This window comes from Neofelis nebulosa, chromosome 10 (assembly GCF_028018385.1).
Source record: "Neofelis nebulosa isolate mNeoNeb1 chromosome 10, mNeoNeb1.pri, whole genome shotgun sequence".
NCBI classification, from domain to species: Eukaryota; Metazoa; Chordata; class Mammalia; order Carnivora; family Felidae; genus Neofelis; species Neofelis nebulosa.
The window spans coordinates 99,684,870-99,704,795 of record NC_080791.1 but is presented as its reverse complement, the minus strand read 5'-3'; the positions used below and the strand labels follow the sequence as shown (position 1 = coordinate 99,704,795).

The 19,926-nt window shown below is 41.1% G+C and overlaps 1 protein-coding gene across 2 annotated transcripts; it reads left to right on the top strand.

Moving 5' to 3' along the window:
* Positions 1-40: 40 nt before the first annotated feature.
* MTCH2 (mitochondrial carrier 2) lies at positions 41-19,604 on the top strand. 2 transcript variants are annotated; one of them, XM_058688984.1, is made up of 13 exons: positions 42-231; positions 2,550-2,634; positions 2,791-2,897; positions 8,406-8,432; positions 8,857-8,919; positions 11,022-11,079; positions 11,354-11,405; positions 11,877-11,936; positions 14,296-14,389; positions 15,432-15,479; positions 16,140-16,207; positions 17,492-17,567; positions 19,399-19,604. In XM_058688984.1, the coding sequence occupies exons 1-13, from the start codon at positions 145-147 to the stop codon at positions 19,483-19,485; spliced, it is 912 nt and encodes a 303-aa protein (XP_058544967.1). In that variant the 5' UTR covers positions 42-144; the 3' UTR covers positions 19,486-19,604. The 2 variants fall into 2 exon arrangements, with proteins under 2 accessions (XP_058544968.1, XP_058544967.1); XM_058688985.1 differs by lacking the exon at positions 8,406-8,432 and having other exon boundaries at positions 41-231.
* The last annotated feature ends 322 nt before the right edge of the window (positions 19,605-19,926 follow it).

Here is a 19,926-nt window from a genome sequence, read left to right as displayed (position 1 = left end):
GACTGGTCGGAGAGGCGCGCGCCGGTGCGTGCGTGTGTGCGCGCGCCGCGGGCGGGCCAGTGAAGCCGGCGGCCCTGGCACGTGATACGGGAGCGGCTCGGTCGCTTGGTGGCTTGGTCTGTCTGTCCGTCCGCGGGTGCCATCATGGCGGACGCAGCCAGTCAGGTGCTCCTGGGCTCCGGCCTCACCATCCTGTCCCAGCCGCTCATGTACGTGAAGGTGCTCATCCAGGTATGAGTCGTCGCCATCCCTTTCCCCGCCCGGCGCCTTGTTTAGTCGCCGCTGCCCTCCGCGCTTGGCGATCGGCTCCAGCCTTCCCGGCCTTCAGTCCCCTGAGATGCTGCTTTTTCCCTGCTGTCCCTTCCTTCCCCGCAGGGACAGCTTCCACTGCCCGCGCCTCTTCCACTGCCCATGGGCCTTCCCCAGGTCTCGCTTCCTTCCTGGGGAAGGCGGGGAGGCCCGATCCTTTCCCCATAGCCAACTGCCGTCCTGCACTGCCCGGTGAACTTTGTTTTTTCATCCCTGAGGTTGATACTGGCCAGTTGCCACCAAGAGCTTCCCAACCCTCCCTGCATACCCCTCTGAAATTAGCATTCACCTCCTCCCCCGGCCCGAACGCAAGACATTAAATATATTAAAGACAAATTTGATATTAAAGGGGAGCCAACACTTGATTAGCGTTTTTTTTCTTCTTTTTTCTTTGCTACTGTTACTCTTCTGAGATTTAGCACCAGATACCCAGGTAAACACAAGGAGCTCATTCAGAAGTGAGAGGATTCACTGAGCTCACTGAGCGCTCTCCCAAGAGCAGCCCTTGTGACTCATGACAGTGGAAACCACATCTGTCTGAGCTTGGAATAGTTCAGATGAAAGAGTTGAAGCATATATGTTAGTTGCTAATCTACTGTGAAATAATCCTTAAGTGACATTTTACATTCGCAGGCAAGTAACCCAGGTTTTAACTGATGGTACACTATTTGATAGTGTTTTCAGTTGCCTTTCTAGAATTCTCTGTGATGGGCATGTCATTCATTTTTTTAAACTCTTGTTGAGAGTTGACATAATTATGTCATGCATTATTCCAAGGAAGGGAGCAGTGATTAGAACCCCTGTCCTTGCCATCTGCCTTTCTGTCAGAAACATGCAAGACCCTAAGGAGGGCCACATTTCTTACTATTGAGTTGATGCTACTCCGTATTATGTGTTGCTTGGCTGACCCATGTGGATTCAGATTCCGTACGTAAAAGGCTATTATAAAGTAAATTATTTTAACTAAGAACAAAGATTTTGATTGAAATGTGCTATGACATCTAAAACAGAATTGGCACATTTGTAGCTAAATAGTGTCTTGAGATGACATTTTGCAGTAAATCTGCTATGAGCTCAGTACTTCTTCAGGAGACAGTGTTTTTTTAGTGACGTCTAGAGCTCTTGTCTCAAAAATTTTAATATCCTCAGCCCTGATTACTTAACTTCTGTGTGTTGCCAAGTGTCTTTAAGGGTTTTGGTGAAATTTCCAAATACTCAGCTTTATTTATTTATTTTTTTAGTTTATTTATTTATTTTGAGAGACAGTGGGAAAGGAGCAGGGAGAGAGGGAGAGAGAGAGAGAGAGGGAGAATCCCAAGCAGACTCTGCACCGTCAGCATAGAGTCTGATGCGAGGCTGGAACCTGTGAACCACGAGATCATGACCTGAGCTGAAGTCAGATGCTTAGCTGACTGAGCCACCCAGGTGCCCCCCGAATACTGTTTTAAAAATAGTTGTATGGTAGCACTTTGAGGGAGCTCAGTCAGGAGTTAATTGAACAGGTTAAGAATCACGGCAATAACGAGTCAAAACCAAGTCCTATGGCATTCATTCTCTCAACTTTCTCTTTAGCACTAAGAATGCTGAATATATTGTAGAAATAAAATGATAATCATTAACTCTAAAATGGTCTTCATTAGATTATTAACGACAATCAGCTTGTTTAACATGGATTTAGCTTATAATCATTTCCCACATGACTTATCCAACCGTATCTGCATTTGCCTTTTGAGTGTTTCATCTTGATAGCCAAATCCATAGTGGATACTGGCTTAGTCTTCTGTTTTGTCCAAATATAAAAAATGTGTTTGGAGAGCATAGCTGGCTTAGTTGGTATAGCATGCAACTCTTGATCTCCCAGTTGTGAGTTTAAGCCCCACGTTGGGCATGGAGATTACTTTATTTAAAATGTGTTAGATTTTCTTTAGAAAATATTTTTGAGCCTCAGTAAACTGTAGCTTTCCTAACACAAAAGTTCCCTTACTCTGTTTTCAATTTGATACTAGTCCAGCTCAGCTACATGGCTTACTTTGTGGAATTTGAACCAAACAAAAGGAAGCTTGGAGTTCATTGAAACTAGTGTTATCAGTTGAGGGAATAAGAAACTGACAAGGATGATACTTCATCATTGCCTCGGAAAACATATGCTGTATTTTAACTGAGGTTAAAAATTATAACTTTACAACCAAGGTATTTTGGGGAATATTGCTTAGTATTGATACATCCTATTGTTTTTAAAGGTGGGATATGAGCCTCTTCCTCCAACAATAGGACGAAATATTTTTGGGCGGCAAGTATGTCAGCTTCCTGGTCTGTTTTGTTATGGTAAGTGTTTTTGATTTATTTGGAATTGGAGGACATTGAGGATGATGATAGGTAGGCAGGAGGTATGGAAAGAAGATATAGAAAGCCTGTTGACATGAAATTTCTATGTAACTATTTCTTTCAGCTGGAATTTAAATCTCTGACTTGTGTTCTTAGCTCAGCACATCGCCAGCATTGACGGGAAGCGTGGGTTGTTCACAGGCTTAACTCCAAGACTGTGCTCAGGAGTCCTTGGGACCGTGGTCCATGGTAAAGTTTTACAGGTAAGAACATCAGTTCATCTTCCCAAAGATTTAGATTACCTTTTATGCAGTTTGTTCTACTGACCAAAAGCAGGGTTATTTTTGCTTTTTGTTTTTTTTAGTAATTGTTTACTTTTGGGGGGAGAACACAACTGAGGGAGGGACAGAGAGAGGCGGGTAGAGGATCCAAAGCAGGCTCTGTGCTGACAGGCTGACAGCAGTGAGCCCAATGCAGGGCTTGAACTCAAGAACAAGGAGATCATGACGTGAACTGAAGTTGGATGCTCAACTGACTGAGCCACCCAGGTGCCCCAAGAGCAGTTTTAAAGATATATTTATGACCGTGATCTTTCTTCCTCTTGAAAACATTTTCTTCAAATATCCATTTTTTTTTTCTTTTTAAAAATTTATTTATTTTTGAGAAAGAGAGAATGTATGCACAAGTGGGGGAGGGAGGGAGGGAGGGAGAGAGAGAGAGAGAGAGAGAGAGAGAGAGAGAGAATCCCAAGCAGGCTCAGAGCTGTCAGCCGAGAGAGAGTGAGAGAGAGAGAGAGAGAATATGAATCCCAAGCAGGCAAGCAGGCTTGGAGCTGTCAGCTGAGCCAACGCAGGGATCCATCTCACAAACTGTGAGATCATGACCTGAGCCAGTGTCATGAGTCAGACACTTAACCGACTGAGCCACGCAGGTGCCCCCAAATACCCATTCTTAATTCTTTCCTGGGACGCAAGGGGAATTTGTATAAAATGAAGCATTTGACTTTGATCTACACAACCTTCGTCCTGTGAATCCGTCATTCTGAGAAGAAAATGAATGCAATTATTCGATCTCCTGCATAGCTCATTTGATTTCTTTGAAGGAGGAAGGAGGCTGAATAAAACATACATATTTTTTTCTGAAGTTATTTTTTTCTTATCATTACCCCTAGTAAAATGTTTTCTGTTACAAACTTATTTTTTATGTATTTATGTTTAAAAGGTTTTTTTATTGATTTATATTTTAAAGTAAGCTGTGTGCCCAATGTGGGTCTTAAACTCACAACCCTGAGATCAGGAGTCGCATGCTCTACCTGTTGAGCCAGCCAAGTGCCCCACAAACTTATTTTCTTAAAAAACTTAGCAAGATAAACATAAAAGTCAGGATAGTGGTTATTTGTGGGAAGAGGGAAGGGAAAAGGGACCATGCATGACATTTGGGGGTAATGGAAATGATTTTCCTTGACCTGGATCATGGCTATGTGGATATTTGTCATGTGATTATTTATTCCATCATTTATATTTTGTGCACTGTTTCTGCAAATGTGTTAATGTTAAATAAATTAAAAAAAAATTTTTTTAACCACCAAGGTCCATGTCAACTGCAGGGCTGTAGAAATTTTGGGGAAGTAGGGGAAGAGGTGAGAGGTGGAACTTTGGCTATCTGTATCTGAAGCATTTGATTTTAAGAAAGCCAGAGATCTGAAGTCTGACACTTAACCAGCTGAGCCACCCAGACGCCCCACTAACTGCTTTTTAAATAGTACTGGGCACAATCCTTCATTTACTTTTGTAGGCTTTCACATTACCCCAGTTCTAATGTTTTATCATCTGATGACCATGTCTTGATTTTGTTAGTTTCGTGATCTAATTGGCTTCGATTTCATTTTTTTTAAAGTTTTTATTTAAATTCCAATTAGTTAACATACAGTGTAATATTAGTTTTGGGTGTACGGTGTAGTGATTCAACACTTCCTTAAATTGCCCTCTGCTTATCACAAGTGCCCCCCCTTAGTCCCCATCACCTATTTCACCCATCCCCCACCCCGCCCACCTCCCCTCTAGTATCTATCAGTGTGTTCTCTGTAAAGAGTCTGTTTCCTGGTTTGCCTCTTTTTTTTCCCCCCATGATCATTTTTTTTTAATGTTTTATTTATTTTTGAGAGAGAGAGACAGTACGAGCAGGGGAGGGGCAGAGAGAGAGAGAGAGAGAGAGAGAGAGGGAGACACAGGCGAAGCAGGCTCCAGGCTCTGAGCTGTTAGCACAGAACCCAGTGTGGGGCTTGAACTCGTGAACCATGAGTTTGTGACCTGAGCTACAGTCGGATGCTTAACCAACTGAGCCACCCAGGTGCACCCATTTGTTTTGTTCCTTAAATTTCATGTATGAATGCTAATTGGCTTCAATTTTAAATTCTCTTCACCCTTCATTGATTTTTGAGTTGGAAAGGTTTTCAGTAGATTCCTCACATGGAAGCTGTTTCACCCTTTAGCCACTTTATTATTCTTTACACTTATTCTTTTGTTATGTTTTTAAGTAAGCTCCACTCCCATTGTGGGGCTTGAACTCATGACCCCAAGATGAAGAGTTACATGGTCTACCCACTGAGCCAGCCAGGCGCTCCACCTTATACTTATTCTTGTTGTCATGCCTGTGGGCTGAATGTGGAAAAGTGTGGGTAGCCCGTGGGTGAGAGTAATGGAGTCCTAATGGGCAGGTATTTTTGGTGGATTGATTACTAGTGTTTCATTCCCAGCCACACCCTCCCCCGGGCTCAGTGAAAGTATTGCCTTTACCCAAGTGAGATTTACATATGGAAAGACAGCTGTCCTCTAGTGGGCTTCATGTGTAGACTTAGAGCAAAAGTGAAAGTACTACTTGAGAACAAGGTCCTGTATGTTCCAGAAAGTAATAAACTCCCGGTAATCAGGTACCCTGAATGTATGTTTCACATGTAGCCAAATGAAATATAACAGGGGATTGGTACTACACTTAGTATCAAAAGCAGCTCCATACAATCAGGAAGAGAGACCAGTTCAGGGTTGGTGAAACTGGGCCTTTTATAAGAAAGAGTTCTGTATATTTGAACCAGAATGAAATTAAATTCTGTTCAGAATAGTATAGAAAGGACAGGAGGAAATTTTTATTTTAAGTTTCTTTATTTTTGAGAAAGAGCAGAGGAAGGGCAGAGAGAAGGGGACAGAGAATCCCAAGTGGGCTCTTCCCTGACAGCAGAGAGCCGGACGCAGGGCTTGAACTCACAAACCGTGAGATCATGACCTGAGCCGAAGTCGGACACATAACTGACTGAACCACCCAGGCGCCCCTAGAAATGAGTGAGAATTTTATTTTATTTATTTATTTTTTTTAATTTATTTTTTTTAATGTTTATTTATTTTTGAGACAGAGACAGAGTATGAACAGGGGAGAGGCAGAGAGAGAGGGAGACACAGAATCTGAAACAGGCTCCAGGCTCTGAGCTGTCAGCACAGAGCCCAATGCGGGGCTTGAACCCACGAACCGTGAGATCATGACCTGAGCCGAAGTCAGACGCTTAACCGACTGAGCCACCCAGGTGCCCCATGAGTGAGAATTTTAAAATACGCCTGAAACCATTAGAATTACTCTTAACTAAAGACTTGGAATTTGACCTGAAAACATCATATTGCTTAATCTTAACATTTACTCCCTTTCTTCTGATTTTTCTTTTAAATCTTTTTTTAATAGGAAGTATTGTCTGTTTTTTTAATCTGGTATAACTAGTGACTCAATTGTCTGGTTCTTTTATTTCACCTAGCCCATCTTCTATTTCTGAAGTATCCCACAAATAATATTTCCTCTTCCAATCTAGTCTGAGCCTTGGCAGTGTTCAAGTTCTCTAAAAGAGAACAAAATCTTCTCTTGCCTGTTTTAGAAACAGTCAGATACAAAAGGAAAAGTGAAGCGATTTTAGCTCTTCAGACTTGGCACCAATTCTCTGTTCTTTTGTGCAGTGAAGAAAAGAGCCTTGCCCTAATTTGATATTGGTACTACTTTCTTTTTTTTTAAGTGAGATAAAATTGGTACAAAACGTATGTTTCAGGTGTACAAAATTATAATTCGACATCTGTGTTCATTACAGAGTGATCGTCTGGTTACCATCCATCACCATACATTTGACCCCATTTGCCCATTTCACTCATCTTCCATCCCCCTTCCCTTCTGGTAACCTGTTCTTCGTGTCTATGAATTGGTTTGGTTTGTTTGTTTAAATTCCACATGTGAGTGAAATGCAGTTTTTGTCTTTCTCTTTCTGACTTATTTCACTTAACTTAGTACCCTGAAGGTCCATCCATGTCTCAAATGACAAGATTCATTCTTTTTTATGGCTGAGCAATATACTCTATTATGTACATATACCACAATTTCCTTATCCATTCATCCATCGATGGCCATTTAGGTTTTTATATCTTGGCTACTGTAAATAATGCTGCTATAAACGTCAGGGTGCGTATATCTTTTCAATTTAGTGTTCATCTTCTTCAGATAATCCAGAAGTAAAATAGCTGGATTTCTATGGTAGTTCTTTAAAAAAGTTTTTTTTATTAACTAATCTCTATCCCTAACATGGGGCTTGAACTCACAACCCTGAGATCAAGAGTCTCATCCTCTACCAACTGAGCCGGCCAGGCACCCCCGATAGTTCTATTCTTAACTTTTTGAGGAGTGTCCATACTGTTGTCCACAGTGGCTGCCTTAGTTGATGTTCCCACCAACAGAATCAGGTCATTTTTCTCCACATCATCTCTAACACCTGTTATTTCTCTTTGTTGACAGCCAATATAACTGATGTGAGGTGGTATCTCATTGTGATTTTGGTTTGCATTTCCCTGCTGATGAGTGATGTTGAGAATCTTTTCATTTGCCTGTTGGCCATCTGTATATCTTGTGTGGAACAATGTATATTCATATTCTCTGCCCATTTTTTAATTGGGTTGTTTGGTATTGGTTCTGCTTTTTCATGAAAAAGCCATGAGGCTTTTTCCATAACCTTAGGCCTAGGGTATGTTTATACCAGTTTATTTCTGCTAAACGTGTATGTTTAGTAAATAATGCCCTTGGGTTTCTGTTTTGGTTTGTTGTCCTGTTTCATTTATCTATCTATTTATTTACTTACTTACTTATTTATTTAAAAAAAATTTTTTTGGGGCGCCTGGGTGGCGCAGTCGGTTAAGCGTCCGACTTCAGCCAGGTCACGATCTCGCGGTCCGTGAGTTCGAGCCCCGCGTCAGGCTCTGGGCTGATGGCTCGGAGCCTGGAGCCTGTTTCCGATTCTGTGTCTCCCTCTCTCTCTGCCCCTCCCCCGTTCATGCTCTGTCTCTCTCTGTCCCAAAAATAAAATAAAAAATGTTGAAAAAAAATAAAAAAAAAAAAAAAAATTTTTTTTGAGTAGGCCCCACACTGAGGCTTGAACTCACAACCCTGAGATCAAGACCTGAGCTGAGATTAAGAGTCAGATGATTAACTGACTGAGCCATCCAGGCACCCATTTCTTCTCTTAGATGAGAGTTTTCATGAGCATTTGCCTGTTCCTCTAGCTGGCCAATATGTTAAACTTAGTAATAAGATATCTTAGAGACACTTACTTCCAACTGATAATAGAAATAGAAATTATTGGAGATATTCAACAGCAAAAAAAGCCCAGAAACTGTTTTACTTTCATTTTATGTCCTCTCTCAATGACACTGTGACAGCCCTAATCATCCTTTCTTTTCTTTTCCTTTCCTTTGTAGCATTACCAGGAATGTGACAAGGTTGAGGTATGTTGGAGCCTATTTGTATGCATGGGTGGTCCATTTCCCTTGCAGGTTATTATTGCTCTTTGGTCCTCTTTAGGAGAAGGGACAAGCAGTCAGTTTTCCTTTCATCTCAGTGAGCGTTGGTGTACAGAGTGGCCAGGTGTTGGAACAGTTTTATTTAAAACCATCAAGATAGGGGCACCTAGCTGGCTCATTTGGTGGAACATGTAACTCTTAACCTTGAGGCTGTAGGTTGAAGCCCCGTGTGGTATGTAGAGACTACTTAAAAAAAAATCTTTAAAAAAATTAGAAACAGAAAGAGAGAAAGAAAGAAAGAGAGAAAGAAGGAAGGAAGGAAAGAAAGAAAAAGAAAGAAAGAAAGAGAAAGAAAGTAAGAGAAAGAAAGAAAACCTTCAAGATATCTGTCTTTCGTATTGATTTCCAGGATTTAGGCCCTGGGAATGTACAAAAAGAAGTCACACCTTCCTTCGACCAAGTTATCAAAGAGGTAAGAGACAAATTATGTCCTGTGCTATTTCCCAAAATCACAGTGTATGCAGTGTGGCATTTTGTGGAATTAGGATCATCAGGCCTGTGTGTTCAGCGTTTGTTCCAAATGAAATCAGACCTTCAATTTAATTTGGGCTTTTCTATATAGATATCATAAAAAAGAAAAAAAAAAGCTATTTGGATTGCATGCCTTTGAAGGAAACTAATTTTGTGGTCATCTCATCTTTAAAATTGAAGAGGTTTTCCCTGAAAGTTTTCTAATGGAGTTGTAAACATCTGGCACAGTGTTAAATTAGTGGCCAGGTCCTTTGTGAATTGGATATTATCCATCTCTCTGGAAAAGCATTTTTTTTTTTTTAATGTTTATTTACATTTGAGAGAGAGAGAGAGTGAACGGGGGCGGGGGGGTGGGGGGGGGAGGCAGAGAGAGAGACAGAGACAGAATCTGAAGCAGGCTCCAGGCTCTGAGCTGTCAGCATAGAGCCTGATGTGGGGCTTAAACTCACAAGCCATGAGATCATGACCTGAGCCAAAGTCCTCAATGGACTGAGCCCCCAGATGCCCCTCTATCTGTAAAAGTTTTTACAATGTTATTCTGACTTAGGGGATTGTTCCTCACACCCATTTTCCTCTTCCCATCTCCTACCTTAGGAGTTTGTTTCATACCTGACTTAATATTTATGGCTTTCAAAAGTACTCTTTGATTTCTTAGTCTTCACATTGTCTAATTGTTTTTAGTGAGGTTGCAATTTTCTCGTAAATGCTGCTTTCTTTTTAAAAAAAATTTTTTTTAACGTTTATTTATTTTTGAGAGACAGAGCGAGAGCAGAGGAGGGGCAGATAGAGAGGGAGACACAGAATCTAAAGCAGGCTCCAGGCTCTGAGCTGTCAGCACAGAGCCCAACGTGGGACTCAAACCCACGAATCGCGAGATCATGACCTGAGCTGAAGTCAGACGCTTAACTGACTGAGCCACCCAGGTGCCCCAAATGCTGCTTTCTAAAATATATATTCCAGGGGCACCTGGGTGGCTCTGTCAGTTGAACTTCCATCTCTTGATTTCAGCTCAGATCATGATCCCAGGGATCCCAGGGATTGAGCCCCATGTCAGGCTCTGTGCTGAGCATGAAGCCTGCTTGGGATTCATTCTCTCCCTCCCTCTCTCTCTGTCTCTCTCCCTCTCCCTCTCTCCCTTTCCACCCCTCTCACCACCCCCCCACTCTCCCTCCCTCTGCCTCTCCTCTACTCCCACATGTACATGATCTCTCTCTTTCAAATAAATGGAAGAAATTAGTTTTAAATAATAAATAAAATATATATTCCAAAGCAAATCTTACTACAAGTGTAGCTATCAGATGAATCAACTTTGTTTCCATAAAGTTTCTACTTTTATTAAAAAATAGAGGAACATGTATTAATATACATTTTGTATTTTCTTAACTTCAGTTGGCCCATCCTGTCCCACAGGCTCTTCTCAGGACTACCATACCATGAGGGCTGTCTTAACTAAATAACTGAAGATAATGTTTAAATGCATAAACGAATGACCTGGTGTATTTACAACCTACCTCCAAGTATTGTAATTTAATTTTCTTTGCTACTTCTTTGCAGAGTCCTGGACAAGAAAGATAAACTAGGATAAATAGCATTTCTGAGATATTGCAGTTACATGGTTGTGGTGGAAAAACAAATCAGAGTTGTTGTGTTGGTACAGATTAACTAGAGCCTGACATTTGAATAATGTAGATTTCAGAGTGTGAAATCACTCACAGTGAGAAAGTGACTTCAAAATCTAAAACACAGGCCTCACAGTTTTCTTCCAGCTTGGTTACCGTTTGCTAGTGACCCTCCCTGTCTTTTTGCCTTTTTTTTGTCCCCCAATCTGTAAAATCGAGAAGATAACCGAAATCTGCTTTGCACATCAGTTTTGAGAAGTAACCCCAACAGAACGTTGAAATCCACGACTGAGCGGTCTGAGATGATGACAGTGTGTTACAGTATCACGTTCAGGGCAGGAGGGCCCTGTTGCCCACATTACTTCTCACAGGAATTTGAATGTCATTTATTTAGATCTCAGAAGTGTGTGTTGATTGTTTCTAGACAACTCGAGAGATGATGGCTCGTTCTGCTGCTACCCTCATCACACATCCCTTCCACGGTATGTTTGCACTTGGTAACTGAAATCTGATTTGTGACCTGACTTTTTAGAGCATGATCTCTCCTCTCCAATTGCTTAGACAGATTGATGTGGGAGTTCACTTAAGTGCCTTGCCTGTGTGTTTTTTGTTTTTTGTTTGCTTACTTGCTTTGGCACTTATCCAGTTTACCCAGAGAGCAAAGTGTCTTTAGGTGGAAAAAACTTTTTTTCTTTTTCAGGGCTATCAAAATTTATGTCGACGTAGTTTTAAAAATCTTTTCTCTGTGTTCTGCAGTGATCACTCTGAGATCTATGGTACAGTTCATCGGCAGAGAATCCAAGTACTGGTAAGTGTTTTTATTTCCAAGGATTCAAGGAGATCAGTTGAAGTGCTTTACATTTTTTTTTTTTTTAATCTTTATTTTTGAGAGAGAGAGAGACAAAGTGCGAGCAGGGGAGGAACAGAGAGAGAGAGGGAGACAAGATATATCATTTTGATCAAGTTGATATATCATTTGATATGCACACACACAGAAAAGGGAAAATAGAAGAAAATGGCCTGGGCACGTTTAAGAAGCTACCCAAGATCTCAGAGTAAGTTGCAGAGACACTAAAGCCAAAATTCACCCTGACTCCATGTAACTAGGTAGTAATATCTCCACACCTGTCCCAAGTTCAACTGTCTTTACAGAGTGAGGGTGGCAGAAAAGGGGGTGGGATATAAATTTGACCTTGTCAAAAGTGATAATTGAACGTTTTCTTTAGTAGCTCCAAAATAATCTTCATGTATTTTTGCCTTTCCATCTTCTGTACGTTAGTGGACTTTATGACTCCATAGTAACCATCTATCGTGAAGAAGGCATCCTAGGATTTTTTGCGTGAGTAAATTGTTGATTTGTGTGTGATTATTTGTGGGAATGGAAAGCTTTAATGAAAATAAGGACATGACTGTTTAATCCCTGGAGAAAATGTACTCTCTGGGTTTACTTCATGTTAAACTCTATTAAGGTCCCTCTGACTTAAATTCTCTTGTAAAGATCCCAAACTTTTACTTCCAGACATCTAAAACACTGGAAATTAGAGGGTTTTGTTTTTTGTTTGGGGGATTTTTTCATTTTGTTTTAACAAATAAATTTATTCCAAGTTTGTACCTTTATAATAAGTTCCTAATGATGTACAGTTGATAAACTAGGGAAACATAATTTTTGAAAAATGGGAGAATTACCTAACATGTATCTTCCTTATCCTGTGAGTAACATGTTTTTGCAAGGCTATATCCGTTCCCTTGAATTTCCTTTAGAAGAACTTAGACTACTACTGTCATTCTTCTGTTAACAACAGAAACTGTAAATGGTCCTTTTTCATTTTCAGAGGCTTTCCATGTCACTGATTTTATTTGAGCGTCCTAGTCTGGGAGAGGGGCGCCTGACTGCCTCAGGTGGTGGAGCACACGACTCTTGAGTTCAAGGTTGTGAGTTCCAAGCCCCACGTTGGGCACGGAGCCTACTTTAAAGAAAAAAAAAAAAAGTAAAACCAAACAAATCGCCTGGGAGATAGGCAGGGTAGTTACTATTATTCTCATTATAGAGGTGAAAAAAAGTTGATGCTCTGGGAATTTCATTTGCTGCCGGTCACGTAGCTGATAGGTAGTGGAAGTGGCATTTGAACCCCGGTCTTCAGTCTGTGGGGTAATGTTCGTCCTGCAATTGCATACTGCCTCACCTAGGTCACCCAGGCCCTGGGAATGTGTTTTTTGATATCCCTCATCTATCTCTGGGCCATTCTTGTTTTGTTTTGTGATTTTGTAGCCATTTTTGGCCCTGTCAAATTGAAGTATCAAATACCTTAGCCAAAATTATATGTATTTTTAAAATTATTATTCATTTATTATGATTTACATGTTTTTTATTCCTAATCACTTATTATGCATTCTTTTTTATTATTTTTTTTTAACGTTTATTTATTTTTGAGACAGAGAGAGACAGCATGAAGCGGGAGGGTCAGAGGGAGAGGGAGACACAGAATCTGAAGCAGGCTCCAGGCTCTGAACTGTCAGCACAGAGCCCGATGCGGGGCTCAAACTCATGGACCACAAGATCGTGACCTGAGCTGAAGTCAGACGCTTAACCGACTGAGCCACCCAGGCGCCCATACATTCTTTTTTTTTTTTAATTATATCCAAATTAGTTAGCATATAGTGCACCAATGATTTCAGGAGTAGATTCCTTAGTGCCCCCTCCCACAACCCCTCCAGTAACTCTCAGTTTGTTCTCCATATTTAGGAGTCTCTTCTGTTTTGTCCCCCTCCCTGTTTTTATATTATTTTTGTTTCCCTTCCCTTCTGTTCATCTGTTTTGTCTCTTAAAGTCCTCATATGAGTGAACTCATATGATTTTTGTCTTTCTCTGACTGACTAATTTCACTTAGCATAATACCCTCCAGTTCCATCCACATAGTTGCAAATGGCAAGATTTCATTCTTTTTGATTGCCGAGTAATACTCCATTGTATATATATCCCGCATCATCTTTATCCATTCATCCATCGATGGACATTTGGGCTCTTTCCGTACTTTGGCTATTGTTGTTAGTGCTGCTATAAACATTAGGGTGCATGTGTCCCTTCGAAACAGCACACCTGTATTCTTTGGATAAATACCTAGTAGTGCAGTTGCTGGGTCGTAGGGTAGTTCTATTTTTAGTTTCTTGAGGAACCTCCATACTGTTTTCCAGAGTGGCTGCAGCAGCTTGCATTCCCAAGCCAAAACTATATTTAAGTCTCTTCTCTGAAGCAGGCACATTTTTGTCCCCTCTTGCTTATAGTTATTGATAGTAAGATGAACCATTGGCCAGAGCTCCAGGATGTATAGCTGGTCTGCATTTGAAAAACGGAAATTGGGTTGCTTGGGTGGCTCAGTCCATTAAGTGTCTCAGTCTTGATCTCAGCTCAGGTCTTGATCTCAGGGTTGTGAGTTCAAGCCCTGTGTTGGGCTCCATGCCCAGCGTGGAGCCTCCTTTAAAAAAAAAAAAAAAGGGAAAATGGGAAAGTCATTAGAGATTAGCCTATAGTATAGTTACATTACGTAGAATGAACTAGTTAGGACTAGATTCTGGCGGTCAGTGTCTTTTCAGTTCTCTAGAAGACTTTAAAATCTGTCTTTGAGAAGTGTTTGTATTGAGTGGATTATCTTTTTACTGATCACATTTTTTGGCTCTTATTTTTATTGTTTTTCATGTAGGGGTCTTATTCCTCGCCTCCTAGGTGACATCATTTCTTTGTGGCTCTGTAACTCACTGGCCTACCTCGTCAATACCTATGCACTGGACAGTGGGGTAGGTTGTGATCTTGATGAGATGTGCTGGTGCTGACTTTATTGTTTTCACTGGGCAGCTTGGGTAGCTTTAAAGTAAGGTGGTGGGTCACCTGGCTGGCTTAGTCTGTACAGCATGTGACTTGGGGTTTTGAGTTCAAGCCTCACATTTGGCATGGAGCCTGCTTAAAAAAAAAAAAAAAAAAAAAATAAAGTAAGGTGGCACTTTATTACGTGCCAGACTCATCATTATATAGCTAAACATTATCAGTCAACTTTTCAAAGGCTGATGGAGTGACCTATGCTATTTACCATGAAAAGATGCACCTAAAAAGTCCTTAGGGTATGGCTGAGTCAGCCTAAGAAATCTAGCCCTGTCTGTGTGCTGCAAGGAGATCACATCTGTATTGGTACATAATTTTGGAGGGCAGTGCAAAGCAGGACAGTTTTATAGCATATTAATGGTGTTTCATCTAATCTGAAGTGTTAATGGGACTCCTGGTTTGGGCTTTTTAGAAACCTCAGCCTGGGAAGTTTTGAGAATTAGCCTTTCCTGGAAGCTGCGGGCCTCTTTGTGCACTGGCAGCCCCATAGCATAGTGGGAAATAGAACACACACAGAGGGAGGACTGAATCCACGCTGTCCACTTCTAGAGTACGGAGACTTGTCTCTGCAGCATCTGGTGCACAGCTGGGTGTATGTAGAGGTAGTAACTTGTCCCTCAGGTGTACCACAAATGTAGTTTCCAGGGATTGGATTTCTAGGACATCAGAAAAGGTTACTTTTTTTTTCTTTTTTTTTTTTAAATCCTGGGTCTATCACATTTGTTCCTAAGCCATCGTAGTCTAATGCAAATTTGTCTCTTAATGTTGAATCAAGTTGATGATTTAGTTCACTGCCTTTTTATGGTCACAATCAGTATTTTATGTTTTCATCTCAAAATTAATTTTTAGGCTGTCAAAGAAACTAAAAATTTAGAGATCGAATATATTATGAGTGGGGACAGTTAGCTGTTAGCATCATCTTAATTTTCTTATTCTGAAAAGGCTTTATTCCTGTTTTAGGTTTCCACCATGAGTGAAATGAAGAGTTATTCCCAAGCTGTCACAGGAGTGAGTTTTTTAAAACCCCCTTAACCTTCTAGTTGTGTTTTGTTTTCTTTTCAATTTCATCTGGGTCGTGTCATCACAGATGTCTCACAGGAATGTCTCTCAAGTTCATTAATGTTTCTCAGAGGTGAGAATGACCCAGGGTCCCCTTGTCACAAGAGCGTCATTAACAAGCCCACATAGTTTGGTCTATGCCACCGTGCCCCCAAGTCTCAGGCCTGCTGCTCGCGGCACCCCCCTGATCCTGTACCGGACAACTTCACCCTCTTGAGTCTGTGGAGTTTTCCAGTAGTTGACTTCTGAAGTAACTTCCATCATTTTTGGAAGGACCTCATGTTTTCTTACTTTCTTCAGGGGTGTTTTGAAATGCTTCATTGTATTTGATTGCATTTACTTTTTCTCTTAAATAATGTAATTCAGTTTTATTTGAAGGAGGACTCTGTCACGGTACGAGATGCCTTCTGGCCTTTTGTTAAAGTGTTGGATGTATCGGTATGTTAAGAGGAGGAAGCATCTCCAGGCTCAAAAATGTGAGCTACTGAGAAAGCAAAGCTAGTGGTGGAGTGTTGCCCACAGTGGCGCTAGGGCTTTAAGGGAGAGGAAGGAAGAGAATAAAGATTCAGAATGACCTAATAACTTAGCTGTCTTTTTACCACTTCACAGTTTTTTGCCAGTATGTTGACCTATCCCTTTGTGCTTGTCTCTAATCTTATGGCTGTCAACAACTGTGGGTAAGTGCCCTGCATTTCTTATTCTAGTAGTTGGCTGCCTGTATGTCTGCCCGGCAGAGCAGTCCAGGGAGAAATTTGGGGAGGAAAAGTACAGTTGATGCCGTTACTAGGTTTCCTAAATCTTTTCCCTGTATGCCCCATGTGCCAGCGGTGGCATCAATGTATGTTTTATTATAAGCAGCCGTCTCATATCCTCTGTTAGAATATCTCTCAAGTACTTACAGATAATATTCCCTTCCCTGTAGTTTAGGTCCTCTTCTGAAAAGGTGGGATTGTGATCAAATGACTCTATTTCCATATCTTTCCTTTATTTGAAGTCTTTATCTTCCTTTTAATGAAACTTACAAAGGTTATGTCAGGGGTTGAGTGGCAGCTTGTAGGGGCTTCATGGAGAAAGTAAGTTTCTTTCCTAGGGACTTCATGGAAAAAGGAAGTTTTAAAGAAAGAAAAGTAGGAGATTTGGTCCATAGAAAGTTTCTTTCTTTTTTTTCATGGGAAGTTTTTTAACCTTTCACTGCGTTGGTTGGGAAGGTGGATGGGGGTACGGTGGTGGACACCACCGATTTCCAGCTTCTGGACACCGAGTAACGACCGCATTGGGCAGGAGTTTTGCCTCTTTCTTTAAGTCAGGACAGTCCCAGTGCAGTGCCTGGCGCCATATGCCGTTAGACGTGTCACTGTTTTCAAACAAGGTATCAAATAGATAGCTGTGTGGAGATTCGAGCATAGTTATCATACTTCCTGTCATGTCACATTCTGGTTGTTTTGTGCCCAGTAGGGCACCTGCCACATCTTAACCCAGAGCGTAGTAAAAGAATGAGTTGAGGGTATTACTGTCCCTGACAGATTTTTAGGGAGGAAGAGATTACGGGTTATATCTGAGTAAAGCACGTAGTCACCACTGTTTAGATTCGTTGCCATATTTAGGCTCTGTTGAACATCACTTAGCTTTTAAGTCTCCTTGCCCTGCTTATAATTGCTGTGTTCTAGAATTATATTTGTTCACAAATTAAAAACTCAGATGTTTTAGAAAATGCCTAATTGGTTGACATTTCTGTTTACTTGCTGTTTCAAAACCTAAATATGAGGGAGGAAAATCCTTTTGGGATGCTTGCTCTTTTTTCCCTCTCTGAATATTTGTTTCATTAGAGCTAAAATTGTCTCTTGGGGAACTTTCTAGGTAAGAGTATTTTGACAAAGATTTATTGAACTCTTGAGAGAACGCTTTGTAAATGTTAATTTGAATAGCTAATCTTTTTTTTTTTTTTTTTTTTCCTGTTTCAGGCTTGCTGGTGGATGCCCTCCTTACTCCCCAATATATACTTCCTGGATAGATTGCTGGTGCATGCTGCAGAAGGAGGTACTAGTGTCTTACTCTCTCTCTCCTTCCATTCCGCCCCCCCTTCCTCATCACCCCTCCTCTCTATTTTCTTTTATTTTGTTTTTGTTTGTTTTCTTAAATAACGTCTCTGGAATCCCAGGTTAATTTTTGTAGCTTACCCTTTAACTACCAATTAATGCACCCTTTCCAGTGTTCCATGTATCGCTCCAGCATAGTCCTAAAATGTGCTGCTGAGAAGACATCAGGAGGGGTAATGAGGAATTGAGAATCTCTGGATGTGACCTGGAAGCCATTTGAGTGATCACATTCAAATTACAAGTAGGGTCCAGGTAGACAGTTATCCTGGTGGTTAAGATGATGGCCTCGATTTCAGATTATTTTTTTCCAACCTCATCTTTTTTCTTGTAACTTCCCACAATCTCCTTACATATTCAGGTGTTTTCCTGCAGTAGAGAGGAAACTGAGAAACAAGAAGCTGTTTGTTTTACGACATTATTTGTCACAGTGATGTTGATGGAGCTGGCCTCTTACTTCTGGAGTGTTTTTAGAGAATGATTTTGTCCAGACTCCAGTTTCTGGGTTTGTTATTGTGAGGTGTGTCATCTGCAACCACAGGTCTCAATCAGTCTGGCCAAAGCTTTATTAGGTTAGGAACCAGAATGGGTGGCTGTGTGCTGAATGTAACACGGGATCACTTCTAATGGCCATCAGTTTAAAGCTGTTTTTAAGCGGGAAGCACTTTTTAGAGGATTGTAGAAGATAGCGTATGAGGAAGCTCTTTGTTGCATTTTGTTATGGCACTTGTAATGCGTGTGAGAAAGGCCTTTGTTCACAGAGCTCAGCCTAAACTATGAATGAAAAAGGCTTAAGTGCTACTGTAGCTGCCTTTTTGCCCAGTGTGCAAGCCCAGCAAGCCCTGTATGAATCCAGGCTAGAACACAAATGATTGCCATACACACCTAACATGAACGTTCTGGATTCCGTTCTGAGTCTTACACTCTCTATTGGGCAGTCTCTTATCGTGGTCCCCATTTAAAGGAAAGATGGCCTTTCTTTCCCTGCTTTCTAACTAACCCCCTGCTGTCGGAAGAAAGCAGATAGAAAATGTATTAGGGTATCAGACACCTTGTCGAGGGAGCAGTCAGTCCCATAAGTGCTTAGGACAAGAGCAGCAATCTTGATGGGGTATTTGCTATATATCAGGCATCGTGCTGAGAGCCTGTATCAGCTCGTGCAACTCTCAAAATAACCATATGAGGAGGATGCATAGGTACCATTCTTTATCATCCCACTTCCCATCTGAAGAAACTGGGACTTTGAACCATTAAATAACACTAATTATATAACCCAAGGTTATAGACTCTGTATTTGTGAGACCGGGATCTGTGTGCAGCCAGTCTAACTTGAGTCTAGTCACTTAAGCTCCTAAGGTTATTACTTTAATTGTAACATTTTAGAAGTACTTCATAGAGACCTGACCATTCCATTAAAAAGTAAATAAAATCTAGCACTTGGCGAGTGGTAGGACTGTCTCCGCACTTTATATGTACTGACTCATTTGATAACCCAGCCGGCAAGTGGCAGAGCCAGAATCCAAACTGGGAATTCTGTTGAAATAAGTCAGAAATTCTTGCCTTACCCGCATGGCAAAACTGTAAGTTAGTTCCACGAAAGCTCGGCTTGAGTCAGAGTGCACGTTGCTGCTCTGTACAGTGATAGCCCAGTCTTTCCTGGCCATTGTAGTCACGTCTCCAGAAACGTGTCCAGTTGGATCTCTCTGCTGATTTGGACTGGCTGACCTCATGTTCACACTAGACTTTATTTGTTTTTATTTTATTTTTTTTTCCAGGGAAATATGAGCCGAGGAAATAGCTTGTTTTTCCGGAAGGTCCCCTTTGGGAAGACTTATTGTTGTGACCTGAGAATGTTAATTTGAAGATGTGGGGCAGGGACAGTGACATTTCTATAGTCCCAGATGCACAGAATTATGGGAGAGAACATTGATTTCTATACAGTGTGGCGCGCTTTTTTAATAATCAATCTTGGGAAAATGGAGGTGTTTGGTGTCTGCCTTTTTTGTTCTTTTTCCCAGCACTACGTAATTTACCACTGAGAGTTCCCCTTAGTTACTATTCTGAAATGGGATGTTTGTGCCTCAGATTCCTTACTTAGAAAACAAAAGTTGCATTTTCCTAAAGGTATAGGCAGGTGGTCATGTGACTTGAGTCTTAATTTTAAGGCTTTTAAAATGTAGAGTACATTCTCAAGAAAGAAATAGTTCTATAAAAACTTAAGAAATTTAGGGGCGCCTGGGTGGCGCAGTCGGTTAAGCGTCCGACTTCAGCCAGGTCACGATCTCGCGATCCGTGAGTTCGAG